The 13,593-nt window shown below is 39.3% G+C and overlaps 1 protein-coding gene across 1 annotated transcript in view; it reads left to right on the forward strand.

Moving 5' to 3' along the window:
- LOC140142985 (organic cation transporter protein-like) overlaps nucleotides 1-13,593 on the forward strand; it is a 52,878-nt gene that overhangs the window by 6,926 nt on the left and 32,359 nt on the right. The window contains exons 2-3 of the mRNA XM_072165011.1: nucleotides 8,246-8,349; nucleotides 9,808-9,959. Of these exons, the coding sequence (XP_072021112.1) occupies nucleotides 8,246-8,349; nucleotides 9,808-9,959 (256 nt within the window). The remainder of the gene's footprint in view (nucleotides 1-8,245; nucleotides 8,350-9,807; nucleotides 9,960-13,593) is intronic.

The raw sequence follows: 13,593 nt of genomic DNA on the forward strand, positions 1-13,593 counted from the left end.
GGTACGCGCCTGTATACTTGAAGATACTCTCAAAATTGGCAGGAAAAGAGTGCCAATGTGCAGCTATTTCGGGTTGATGTTTTTCGTCGTCTGTAAACGGCAGCGTACGGGGTCAAATTATTGACCTCTGATATTTGGTCTTCACCTCCAGCCGTTTTGATGCCAATGTGACGGCAATGATGCAAAACTAAGGGACAGCAATTTGTTGACACAAATTTTGAATTATTCCATAAAATTGACTTTAGAAGTGGTTTTAAGCATTTAATCCTTCTTAGACATGATATTTACCCCAGTCAATGGTAATTTTAACTTCCCACACTTGCTCACAAAAATACTACAAAATCACTAAAATTCGGTGTATGACATCGGGACATGGGGTTTTCAGGGGGGTCGTCAGATATTGAAGAATTTTTTGACTCCAAGAAATTTATTTTTCCCCACTTGGATGTTCTTAACTATTTTTATACATACAAAACTCCATGACTAAGCCAAAAAACCAAAAACTTTCCGCTTTTAAAACTTTTATGAGCGCCGAAAGTCGCGGGACTTAAAAGTTACTCTTTTCAGAGAATGGCCCTAATAACACCCACCCCATCCCATTCACAGACAATTGCGTAATTATAATAATATAGATGACAGAAACGTTAAGGCTGTTCCAGTTAAATTACATACCCATTGGCTGTTCTATTTAATTTACATACTCCCTCTGAAATGGCTGTTCCATTTAATTTACATACTCCCTCTGGAATAGCTTTCCCTAATCAAATTGCACATTGTGAATTTCAATCTATCAAATTGCATAGCTTCACTGTGAATTAGAGAGACTGACAACAGCAACCTAAGTCCTCAGCAAATAAGGACTGTAAGTTTGTGTAAACCGATAACATGCGGGTATAGCCGTATTTGTGTACAAATATATAGCCTTCTAGTTTCTTCTCCTTCTCCTTCTCCTTTTCCTCCATCAAACACAACATTCTGTCAAGGCTAGCGCTAAAACTACAAGGGCCACAGGGCCCATATGTGGTACACTTATGGGCCCTACCCAGATTTATCCTTTGCCCATCTTGGCCCCAGAGGTCAAAGGTCACAGGCCCCAGGGGCCCAAATGTAAAAATACAAAGCATGCCGTTTCTCATCAAATGAAGCAGCCTCAGGGGCCTGAGTTGGTACACTGATAGCCCCAGGGAACCCTATATACAAGTATACATGAACCCCATATGTCATATATTATGGGCCCCAGGGCCCCAAATGTTAAAACAAGGGGTAACAGATTGACAAAGCTAGCGCTAAAACTACAAGGGCCCCAGGGCCCATATGTAGTACACTTATGGGCCCTACCCCGTAGATTTATCCTTTGCACATCTGGGCCCCAGAGGTCAAAGGTCACGGGCCCCAGGGGCCCAAATGTAAAAATACAAAGCATGCGGTTTCTCATTAAATGAAGCAGCCTCGGGCCCTGAGTTGGTACACTGATAGAGCCAGGGTACTCTATATATACAAGTATACATGAGTCCCATATGTCATATATTATGGGCCCCAGGGCCCCAAATGTTAAAATAAGGGCAACAGGTTAACAAGGCTAGCTATAAAACTACAAGGGCACTAGGGCTCATATGTGGCACATGTATGGGCCCTAAGTTGTAATGTGTCTTCTGCCCATTTTGGCCCCAGATGTTTAAGGCTAGGGGCCCCAGAGGCCCAAATGTTAAAACAAAGGGCCGGTCGTTTCTCAACAAATAAAAGTAGCGACAGGGTTTAGATTTGGTACACTAATAGGTCTTCAGCATTATATTGTTTTATGTATATATGAACCCTATGTGTCACATAATATTGGCCCCAGGGCCCCAAACGCTAAAACATAGGGCCGGTCGTTACTCAGTAAATAAAGCAGCTACAATGTCCAGCTTGAGTCTGCTGATAGCACTTGAGAAGTATATTTCAACATATGCACAGAGCCCCATAAGTCAAATATTATGGGCCCCAGGCCCCAAATGTTAAATCAAAGGGCCGGCCATTTTTCACCAAAGCTCAAAGTTTGTACACAGACTGCACCTGAGAATTATATTGTTATATGTACATATGAGCCCCATATGTCACATAATATGGGCCCAGGGCCCCAAACGCTAAAACATAGGGCCAGCCGTTACTCAGTAAATAAAGCAGCTACAGTGCCCAGCTTAAGTCTACTGATAGCACTTGAGAATTATACTTCAACATGTGTACATGAGCCTCATAAGTCAAATATTATGGGCCAGGGCCCCAAATGTTAAAAAAGGGCTGTCCGTTTATCATCAAATAAAGCAACTTCAGGGCTCGGAGTTTGTACACAGATTGCACCTGCGAATTATATTGTTAATAACACCCACCCCATCCCATTCACAGACAATTGCGTAATTATAATAATATAGATGACAGAAACGTTAAGGCTGTTCCAGTTAAATTACATACCCATTGGCTGTTCTATTTAATTTACATACTCCCTCTGAAATGGCCACAAAATAGGCTGTTCTATTTAATTTACATACTCCCTCTGAAATGACTGTTCCATTTAATTTACATGCTCCCTCTGGAATAGCTTTCCCCTAATCAAATTGCATATTGTGAATTTCAATAGCGTATTAGGCCTATAATAATTATAGATGATGATAATTGGAAATACCATGTGTGAAGCGTTAAGGCTGTTCCACTCAATTTACATACCTTTGGCTGTTCCATTTAATTTACATACTCCCTCTGAAATGATCCCAAAATAGCTGTTCTATTTAATTTACATACTCCCTCTGAAATGGCTGTTCGATTTAATTTACATACTCCCTCTGGAATAGCGTTCTCCTAATCAAATTGCATATTGTGAATTTCAATCTTTCAAATTGCATAGCTTCACTGTGAATTAGAGAGACTGACAATAAGTCCTCAGCAAATAAGGACTGTAAGTTTGTGTAAACCGATAACATGCGGGTATAGCCGTATTTGTGTACAAATATATAGCCTTCTAGTTTTACTTTTTCTCTTCTCTTCTCTCTTCAATTTTTCTCACTTTATTTTCTTTTTTCTCTCCTTTCCCCCTTTTTTCTACTTGTCAGTCACTAAAGTACTAGGGGAAATATGATATTGTGTCACACACCCGTCAGAAAGTCCCCCCCCCCCCATGATCGATGCACATGTTCGCCATAGGCCTACATCCGGCACAAGCAACTGCGAAACCTTGCAAACACCTGCGGTATATAAACGACAGAATAACGAACAAACCCAGGGTATATATACAGAACAGTACGAACACATATCGGACAACTTCCGAACATGTGTATTCGGCACACTCCGTTTCAAGTTTTGTGCATGCACAAAACTTGAAACGTATTGTCGACGGACTAAACAAACATCACCTAACACGAAACGCATTTGGCGGATAATAGCAGGACATATGAAGAACATAAAACGAACATTGACGAACACAAACGGATTTGCTAAAATACCATCCGTTTCTTATACGGAAGACCGATCCGGTGTAGTGTGACACTAACACGGTCTGGGTCAACGTACATCACCGAATGCAAAAATATGCTATCCGGTGGTGAAGGCCTCACAGGAACGCATTTGCAACGAACACGGGCCGAGTGCAACGAACAAAGAACGAACATGAACGAAAGGAGAGCGAACAAACTCCGGCAATATGCAGCACCATACGAACACACATCGGATAAATACCGAACATGTGTATTCGGTACACTCCGTTTCAAGTTTTGTGCATGCACAAAACTTGCCGACGGACTTAACCAACATCACCTAACACGAAACGCATTTGGCGGATGATAGCAGGACATAAAAAGAACATAAAACGATCATTAACGAACAACAACGGATTTACTAAAATACCATCCGTTTCTTGTACGGAAGACCTATTCGGTGTAGTGTGACAGGCGCATTAGCTTCTTTTTTCTTACATTTCCTGATTAGTTTCTTTCTTTCCTTCTTTGTTTCGTTCCCGTTTCATTTAGTTACTTTAACCCGTTGGCCTATTACTCGTACTTTTTTGTCCTCATTTTAATTAAATTTTTTCTTATATAGTACCGCTTCATGTTGTTTATACAACAAACATCTTTTCCCCGTATTTATTACGTCCTCTCATAGCGTGTCTACGGACGTGTTCACCCGTTATCATAATCCTGTGACCCGTCCATGTACCTTTTTGTCCTTTATTTTTCCTTCTTTCCGTATTATCATGTCCACTGGTATCTGGCTCGTAGTCGCGTGGCTCTGCGCCGTTTACGCGCCCATTGGCGTAGTGCGCATTACGCATGAGGCGCCGACGCGCTGCCGGCCAGCTGCAGTGACGCGTAGGCTGACAACCGATTTTCATAACAAAAAACCCGTTCTTACCCATATTTTTACTGTTTTTGCAGCCAATTCTTGACCGTTTTCAACCAAATAAAGTTTAAACACGTTCCCGTATATTCATCGATCTCCCGTATGAATTTGGCGACATTTGGATCGAAACTGACGGAGCCTTTATACATACATACATACATACATAGATAGATACAACATTCCCCTATTTATAGTAAGACTAGCGGGACACCCGCGCTACGCGCGGGTCCCCGCTAGGTGAGTAAATGGGAGAGCGTTCACTAAAACAGGAGGAATTACTGAACAGGTAGAATCATTGAAACGGTAAATTTTATTTATCTGAACCTGACCCTCCTTAAGCCTACGTTTCCATTTGAACTTCTTTCTTTCTTTTTAGTTTCTTCTACATGGGCCAATTTTGTTCCATTTAAAAAAAATTCTACTGCTTAGCTTGCAATTTTCCGTTGACTATGTGTTTTTATTTATTCAATCCCGTTCCCGTTATTTTCTAAATCTGTCCTTTCTTACATTTCCCTTTTAGCTTCTTTTTTTATTTGCTGCATAGCTTGTGATTTCCCGTTTTCATGTTATTTATTTAATTCTGTCCTCAGTTTAATAGCGTTTTTATTTAAATTTCCTGATCTTATTATAGCTTTTTTTCTTACATTTCCTGAAGAGTTTCTTTCTTTCCTTCTTTAGCCTATTTTATTCCCGTTTTCATTTTGTGACTAACTATAACCCACATACTCGTACAGCCTGTTTGTCCTCATTTTGTTTTCTTTTTTTATTTATAGTAGGCCTGCCTCTTCATGTTGTTTGTACTTTAACACACATCTTTTTCCCGTATTTATTACGCTACGGTCGTTAATATCATTCATTACGTGTCTCTGCGTCGTTTACGCGTGCCATGGCGTAGTGCTGCGTTACCCGCGCGGTATCGCTGCGCTACGTGAACAGCTTGGCATTAGATACGCCCGTGCGACTCGCAGGGCTAGCTTAGTAACTGACTCCTTTTTTGTTTACCTAGTATAGCAACGGACCACATTTTCACTGATTTTGAGGCCAATTCTTGACCGTTTTCAACCAAATTTTCGCATTACCGTCTCCGTATATTCCTCGATCTCCCGTATGAATTTGGTGACATGTCGATTGAAACTGACGGAGCCTTTATGTGCATACATAGATAGATACATAGATACATACATAGATACAACATTCCCCTATTTATAGTAAGACTAGCGGGATACCCGCGCTTCGCGCGGGTCCCCGCTAGATGAGTAATCAGTAAATGGGGGCGTTCACTATAACAGGAAGAATTTCTGAACAGGAAGAATCATTGAAAAGGTACATTTTATTTATCTAAATCTGTCTCTTCTTACATTTTCTTTTTTAGTTTCTTCTGCTCAGCTTTATTTATTTAACCCATTTAACCCCGTTCCCATTATTTTCTAAATCTATTCTTTCTTACATTTCACTTTTAGCTTCTTTTTTTTATTTGCTGCTTGTTATTTCCCGTTTCCATGTTTTTTATTTAATTCTGTTCTCATTATTTTGGCTTCCTTTTTTCTTACATTTCCTGATTAGTTTCTTTCCTTCTTTGTTTCGTTCCCGTTTCATTTAGTTACTTTCACCCCTTATCATAATCCCGTGAGTGACCCGTCCATGTACCTTTTTGTCCTTCATTTTTCCTTCTTTTCGTATTATCATGTCCACTGGTCTCTGGCTCGCAAGTCGTGTGGCTCTGCGCCGTTTACTCGCGCATTTGCGTAATGCGCATTACGCACGCGGCGCCGACGCGCTGCCGGCCAGCTGCAGTGACGCGTAACCGATTTTCATAACAAAAACCCCGTTTTTACCCATATTTTCACTGTTTTTGCAGCCAATTCTTGACCGTTTTCAACCAAATAAAGTTTAAACACGTTGCCGTATATTCATCGATCTTCCGTATGAATTTGACGACATTTGGATCTAAACTGATGGAGCCTTTATAGGCATACATAGATAGATACATAGATACATACATAGATACAACATTCCCCTATTTATAGTAAGATTAAGAGATAACTATATGTTATAGGTCCTCTTTGTCGTCCCAAGCAATAGTACTTCACAGCTAAAATTTTCGTCGACGTCCTGTGATGCGAGCATAGCCAGCAGGATGTGTTGCACATTTGACTTATTTGAACCCCTTGTTTATAAGCTGATAACTTTTTGCTTCAAAACAATTTTCAGTTCTTAGAACATTTCAATAATGTCCTTCATTCAGCTATAGAAACTGGATATCTTGTTGTATTGACATACTGACATTTTCTGCATTGTCTAGGTGATCTTTTATGATTAAGGTTATATCCCGCAAGTAAAACACAATAATGATTTGTTCTCACTATGTATGATAAAGTAACATCAATCACTTCCGTAATGAGTACAAACAAGCCTAGTATCGGTTCAGTCGTTAAGATAGCTCTTGATATTTTGAGAAAATATCTCAAAATTTGGTCTTTTTATGTTGAAGCCTATGGTAGGCTCTAATGTTGGCAAAAATGTTGGCACACTTTGTCTGTCTTTTGGTATTATCCACCCCCACCCCAAGTCAATGTTGACAAAGCCATGTGGTCAACAGGTCTCCATGAGGCCCTCCAACATTGAAAGACATAGGCGTAGATCCGGGGGGGGGGGGATACATCCCCAATATTTTGCCAGGGGGGTGGTCCATGTCCATACAATCATCCCCCCCCATGTTGACGCCTCTGTGGGGATTTCTGCCCAAATTAACCCTCATATTTGACCATTTTAGCCCCAAAAGTGCCATTTTTTCGCGCTTCGCACGAATGTATCACACTTTTGCACCATATTTCATCAATTTAGATTGAATATTGAACTTTTTCGCGCGCATTTGTACCATAAACATATTCTGTCGCCAAAAGATGCTGGATTCACTATACTTCAAGAAACTTTTTTCAAGTCCACCCCCCCAAAAAAAAATGTCAAAAAGAAATCTACGCCACTGTTGAAAGATGTGGAGTGGGGAAGGGCGAGATTACATGGGGATGAGTCTGCGCTTTACTACTAGTATGTTTACAATTTGCATCCATGTTTCTCTCGACGCTTCAACTTTGACATGGCACGCATTTCAATTGTTACAAGTGTGCCTTGGAAGTAATATTTTTTACAGGATTGTAGCTAGACCCTCCCACGGGTCCATGGAGATCGAACGACTGGTAATGTAGATTACATATAGCATTAAAAATCAACCCAATACAGCGCTCAATGGACTTTCGCGTTCATTTATAATACGAGTATATATTTCTATTCGCCACTTGCACGGTTCCGCCATTATGCACTATATGCGGGAGAGCCTCGAACTGGCAGCATACATGAAAGGAAGAATTACGTAACCTTACACAGAATGTTATATGACTGGTTCAATTCCCATTCATGTATGCTGCCAGTTCGAGGCTCTCCCCGCACATAGTGCATAATGGCGGAACCGTGCAAGTGGCGAATATTGCTGCATGGTGGGGTGTGTGTGTAATCAGTGGCGTCGATTTGTGGATGAAGAGGAATGGGTTTTGGGCATTGAGGAAAATAAGGGGGGGGGGATTACAGGACTTTGGCATTTTTTTCATAGGGCATTATGTAATTATTTATTGTTACATTATCCAGAGATGGAACCGAACCGAGACTGGGGCCAGTCTAGATTGTAGCATGGCATACACCGCATTAAACGTTTTCTGATGTCAACCTTTGCGCATGTGTCAATGTACAATCACTGTCTAAGTTGCTTTCATATTATGATTGTCAAGTTTTCTCATTTTTTCAACAGTATCAAAATTATGAATATTATGAAATGTGTGTGAAAAACATAATCTTTTTATCGTTATTTCTATATTGCGTGTTCCAGTTCAACCTAGTGTGTGACAGGAAGAATTTGGTCAACTATGCCAATGCCGCTTATTTCGCAGGATTTTTAGTGGGTGCATTTTCCTTTGGCAATCTTTCTGATCGGTTAGTACAATGTTTTTAAGCAAACGAACCCTATAAAATGTGCCAAGGCTCATGGCTTTACGCCTGTGTGTATACATGGTAGATCAATGCGCTAATGAAAACCTACTCACCATATTATTGCCAAGAATGGGTTTCATTTTAACTCATTTTCTCATAACAATCACATGCACTATAAACCGTCATTATATTCTAATATGCGAGTCGCCAAGCGCGAGTAGCGACCATGTGAGAAACAAACGCCTTACACTGTACAAATATTATGTAACGTCAATAAAGTAGATAAGGTTCTTTTTCAGATCCAATTATTCTGGTACTTAATACTCAGAAATATTTCAATTCCTATCAGGAATCTTGATCAAAATTGATCGCCTCTCCAATTTTGATAGGGCACGCATTTCCATTGTTTAGTGTTAAACGTGCATTTATTTAGAATTCGACACGTGTATGTATTCCCAGTTGGCCCAACGTTGGCAATGGTCGGCAAGGTCGCGGTCAGTAAACCGACGCTAAGCGTTTGTTGGGCCAACGTTTTTGTGCCAACCTTAAACTTAAGGTCTCTGGTTCGAATCCCGGTAGGAAAATTAAGGTAAGTGACAAGTATTTAGGCAATTTGTGTTCGTAGTAAAATAAAGAGCCACGTAATATGAGACTCGATCAATAATATTTTTATTTTCGTGATTTGTTTCTCATTGGGCTTATTTATCAATGGTTGGATCAACGTTGGCTAAAGGTAAAATTACCATCATCATGCCAACGTTGGCCGATGGACAAGATTGCGTTGGCACAACGTTCATGCACCTACCAACATTGTGCCAACATCCAGCAATATGTTGTACCAACGTTGGGCCAACTATGATTTGCTATCTGGGTTGGTTTTCCATGCTTACACCATTTATATTTGAGGGGCTTAGTGTAAAAATGATCTATCTGCAATAGCTGTTCTATAGGCATTTGACAATTGACTTTTTGGGTAAATCATAAAGCCTTCGCGTTGGACCACACGTCACACTATCAATACGCACATCGTTAACGCACGCACATCAAAGATTAAAGCCGGTGAACTTCGCAGTGGCGTGTGTGCATCGATGTAACATATGTAGGTTCTAAAGGCACAGGCTTATGGGATACAGCAAAAAGATCAATTGCCATGATTGATGCGTTCTCACTAGGATCCACAACATGCTCATCTATCAGGGCACAGTTCTTAAACCACAATACATCTGTACATTAATTGAATGACCTTTGAAGATTTGGGTACAAAAACTCATACTCTGCAACTTGAGGTCAAATTTTGCACTATGATTATGTAATTGAGGTTATTGGACTATGCCAATGGGATGAGGCTCTTGTGGTCCATAGTGTCTACTACTAGTAGTATACATATCTATATAACACGTGGCAGCTACTGCAGTGGGGCTTCTTACATAATCATTCGAATTCGATCTTGATTTCTTTCAGAATTGGTCGGTACCCTGCATATTTTATATCTATAGGATTATGGACAGTGGTTTCAATTATTTCGGCATTTGTATACAATTTTGTAGCATATGCTATTCTGCGATTCTTCATCGGAGCAACTAGTATTGCGAGCCTCGTGGCGTATATTGTTTGTAAGTCATTTAATTTGTTTTTTAAAGCGCAGTGATTTACAGTGCGCTACGCACAGGCACAACGCCTAGACATTGATCCATAAGCTTCAGCACACTTTACAGGTTGTCGCTGACCACTACGGCCCACATCATTCTACAAACCATTAAAAACAATTCAGGGACTTTGCTGCTTCATTTTAAGAGCGCACAACCTAGACATTCCACAAATAACCTTCGCAGCTCCCCGAGTTTCAGGATCCTGATCCAGGTTGCGAAGGTTATTTATGGAATGTCTAGGTTGTGCGCTCTTAAAATGAAGCAGCAAAGTCCCTGAATTGTTTTTAATGGATGTGGGTTAGGTATGGAAATAGATAGCATAAGGAAAATTATATATTGTTTTTTCACAATATTGATTTCATATTGCTTGTAACAAAATGTATGAGAGAAAAGAAAAAAATCTTTTTTAAAACAAATTTGTTAGTGTTTTCAATAAAAATAATGTAGGATATCTTTCTTTATTTCTATTCTACAGTCACTGAAATCGTGGGTCCTTCGAAGCGGCCAATGGCAGGTAATGTCATCTGGTTGTTTTTCGCTGTTGGTTACATGCTGATTGCTATCTTAGCGTATTTTATACGAGAATGGAGACATCTCCAGCTTGTTATATCTGTGCCTTTAGTACTGTTCTTCTTACTAATTCCGTAAGTAAAAGGTGATCCGAAAGGTCTCGTCAACCTATTGCTATGGTTTAGTCAACATTTCTATTACAATATGAAACATCTTAAGGATATTCATCAGGACTACTCATGATAAACTGTTATTTGTAATTTCTTACAACTAGTCCAAAGATTTCCACTTACATGCAGACGTTGTTACAGTCACCTACCTGGACAACCGATTCTTTAGAAATGCTTAGTCGCGCTAAAAGTCGATCGATACATGTTAAAATCAGCACAATTCAGAGATACACCTTTTTGCTATGAAATTAATGTTCTCGGTCAAATATAAAGCAATATTTTTTTTCTGCAGTAATGTCAGTTAAAAACTTGGTGCTTGGATATACATTTTTTTAAATCCTGGTGTTAAAATTAAGCATCAAATTGTATCTTTTAGTGTGATATTTTTGATTTTTATAGGCCTTGAGTTCGCCTGCGAGCTTTTTACGGAATTGATTTTTAGCGTCTCAAACTAATATAGTTTGCTAAAGAAAGATATTTCCCACCTCTGTAAAGCACATCGTGTGGGTCTATATATTATAGTTTTGTCAGAATTTCCGTTTTTATTTTACCCTTTTTCCCTTCATGCTCTGAAAATGTCAAACTCGGTGCGCAACCAGCAGAAATAGTCGATATTTTCATTGTTGTCATCCAGGGCAATTTTCCATTGAAAAGCAAAGATCATGAAGATTGCCCGACTAGCGATTTGGTAGCCCAAATCCCCAATTGGTAAATCAGGTGAATTTTAAAATTTGCTCCCGTGATAGCCTGCAATTTCAATTTATATGGATTCCATGATTATGAAAACCATTTTGTCTGTCTGTGTGTTTGTTTACCTAGGTTAGTCCGTATTAAGAGACGCACGCTTGAGGTTCATGAAAATCCACGGTCCAAACCTAGAAAAATTAGCGTGTTATTATAGGGGATTTTAATCTTCTGTCCCTCCTATCTCCATGTGAATTTTGTATGACCTACCCCGCCCCCCATCATCGCGGGTTGCCATTTTCATTACACCCTTCAGACTTGTGTTCGGGTTTCTGTAGAGATTCATCAGTGTTCGGGTTTGTTTTTAATTTGACATGTAGGCCTATATATAGGCCTAACCATATTTGTCATAATTTAGCGCTATACCTAAATGTATAGCTATGCTATATATTATTATGTAATATCATGTACATGTAGGCCTATAGGGTGGGGTGGGTGCAGAGGTGTGTGAGGTGGGTAGTGGGGTGTATGTAGGGAAACTTTGGTGTGGTAATCAACACACTTTAACCATGACTTTCAATGCAAGGCTTATTGTTGCCACAAATGTTTTTTTTTTCCTTAAGGTTATTTAATAAGTTTTTATAAACTTCCATGTTTAACCTGGTATTGTTTTGGCTGCTTCATTAGGGCCTATGACTTTCGGTGGGTTTCCAAAAGCAGTTTCAAACAAACACAAACAAAAGGTACCATACCCAGTCACCTTCATGACAATTGACACACTACGTCAAGTATTAACATCCACGTTATTCTGTTTTTAGGCAAGCAATTTTAAATAATTGCTTGAACAGGTTTTTGTTTAAAAACAAGAACCTGTTTAAGTTAATGAATGGTTCTTATAAGGCACAATCCCTGATGAGGAACTCAAAGCGCGTAAAGCACGAAATTTACAAACAAACATAAAAACAATCAATTTATAAAGATGTTTAAAACAAAACCTGTTTAAGTTAACAATGATAATGAACGGTTCTTATAAGCCACAATCTCTGATGGTTCTTATAAGGACAATCTATTTCTGGCGTTTAAATAACGAAAGTCTGGGGCGTTACGCCGGGGCGTTACGAAGGTTATTTCTTTGGAAGTGTGTTCCAAACAGTTTGCTTGATCATAAAACATACAGCGTAATATAATGTTTTGTAAAAGAAAGTTTTGTTTAAAATATTGCCCAATTGCATGTAAGCCTTCGGGCAAAGTTGTTTTGAGGAGAAGCAAATTTCAACACATTGGTCCGAATCACTCACGTGATAATGAAATATCCTCATCGTGCTATAAACATGATCAGTATAGGAGCGCTATTAGGCCTGGGAATTTCGTTGATTGAAGTTCTGGCAACACTGTATCATGCCGGTATTCCTATTAAACCCAGGGATATCGATCCACAATGCTAGTATTATTAGCCTTATATCACGCGTTGATTTTGAAAACATTTCAGCCGGTGAAAAAATGGTGAAATCAAAATGTAAATTCTGACAAAACTATGATATATCGCTCACGGTGATGTGCGTTAGAAAGTTGGGAAAAATCCTTCATTAGCGAACTATATTACTTTGAAAAGCTAAAATGTTGATCCAAGAAAAGGCTCGCGGGAAGAGGTTAAGCCTATCAAAATCGAAAATCTTACACGAAATGACTGAATTTCACGCCTAAGTTTAACACTAGGATTTGAAAAAAAAAAAAAAAAGTATCAAGCACCTCAATTTGACCTGACATTTACTGAAAAAATGAAAATGATTGCATTTCATTTGGCCGAGAAAATTAATTTTACATTGAAAAGGTGTAACTCAAAATTTAGCTCGTTTCAACACCAAATTCGATCGTTTGTATTGCCACATTAAATGACTAAGTGAGATTTGCTAAACAAAAGAATCTGTTGTCCAGGTTGCTAACTGTCTAAAACTGACAGTTATCTTATCGATGCTATTGTTGTAATGATGATCTGTATACAGTTGATGATTTCTGCTGCTTAGCAACGGTGTTGCCAGTTGATTGTTTTTCAGTTATCAGATCGTCAAAGACGTGACTCAAGTTGTATTGCCCCTCGTCTCTGTTCATGGTTTTGCCCCGCTTTCTAATAGTGATCGCCCCCTTATAATCCATCTCTTATATCTATCACTCTCTTTGCCAACGATCCTAGCCTCCACCCAATCAATGACATGATTGTTTTCTACTACACAGTA

Source organism: Amphiura filiformis, chromosome 20, assembly GCF_039555335.1.
Source record: "Amphiura filiformis chromosome 20, Afil_fr2py, whole genome shotgun sequence".
NCBI classification, from domain to species: domain Eukaryota; kingdom Metazoa; phylum Echinodermata; class Ophiuroidea; order Amphilepidida; family Amphiuridae; genus Amphiura; species Amphiura filiformis.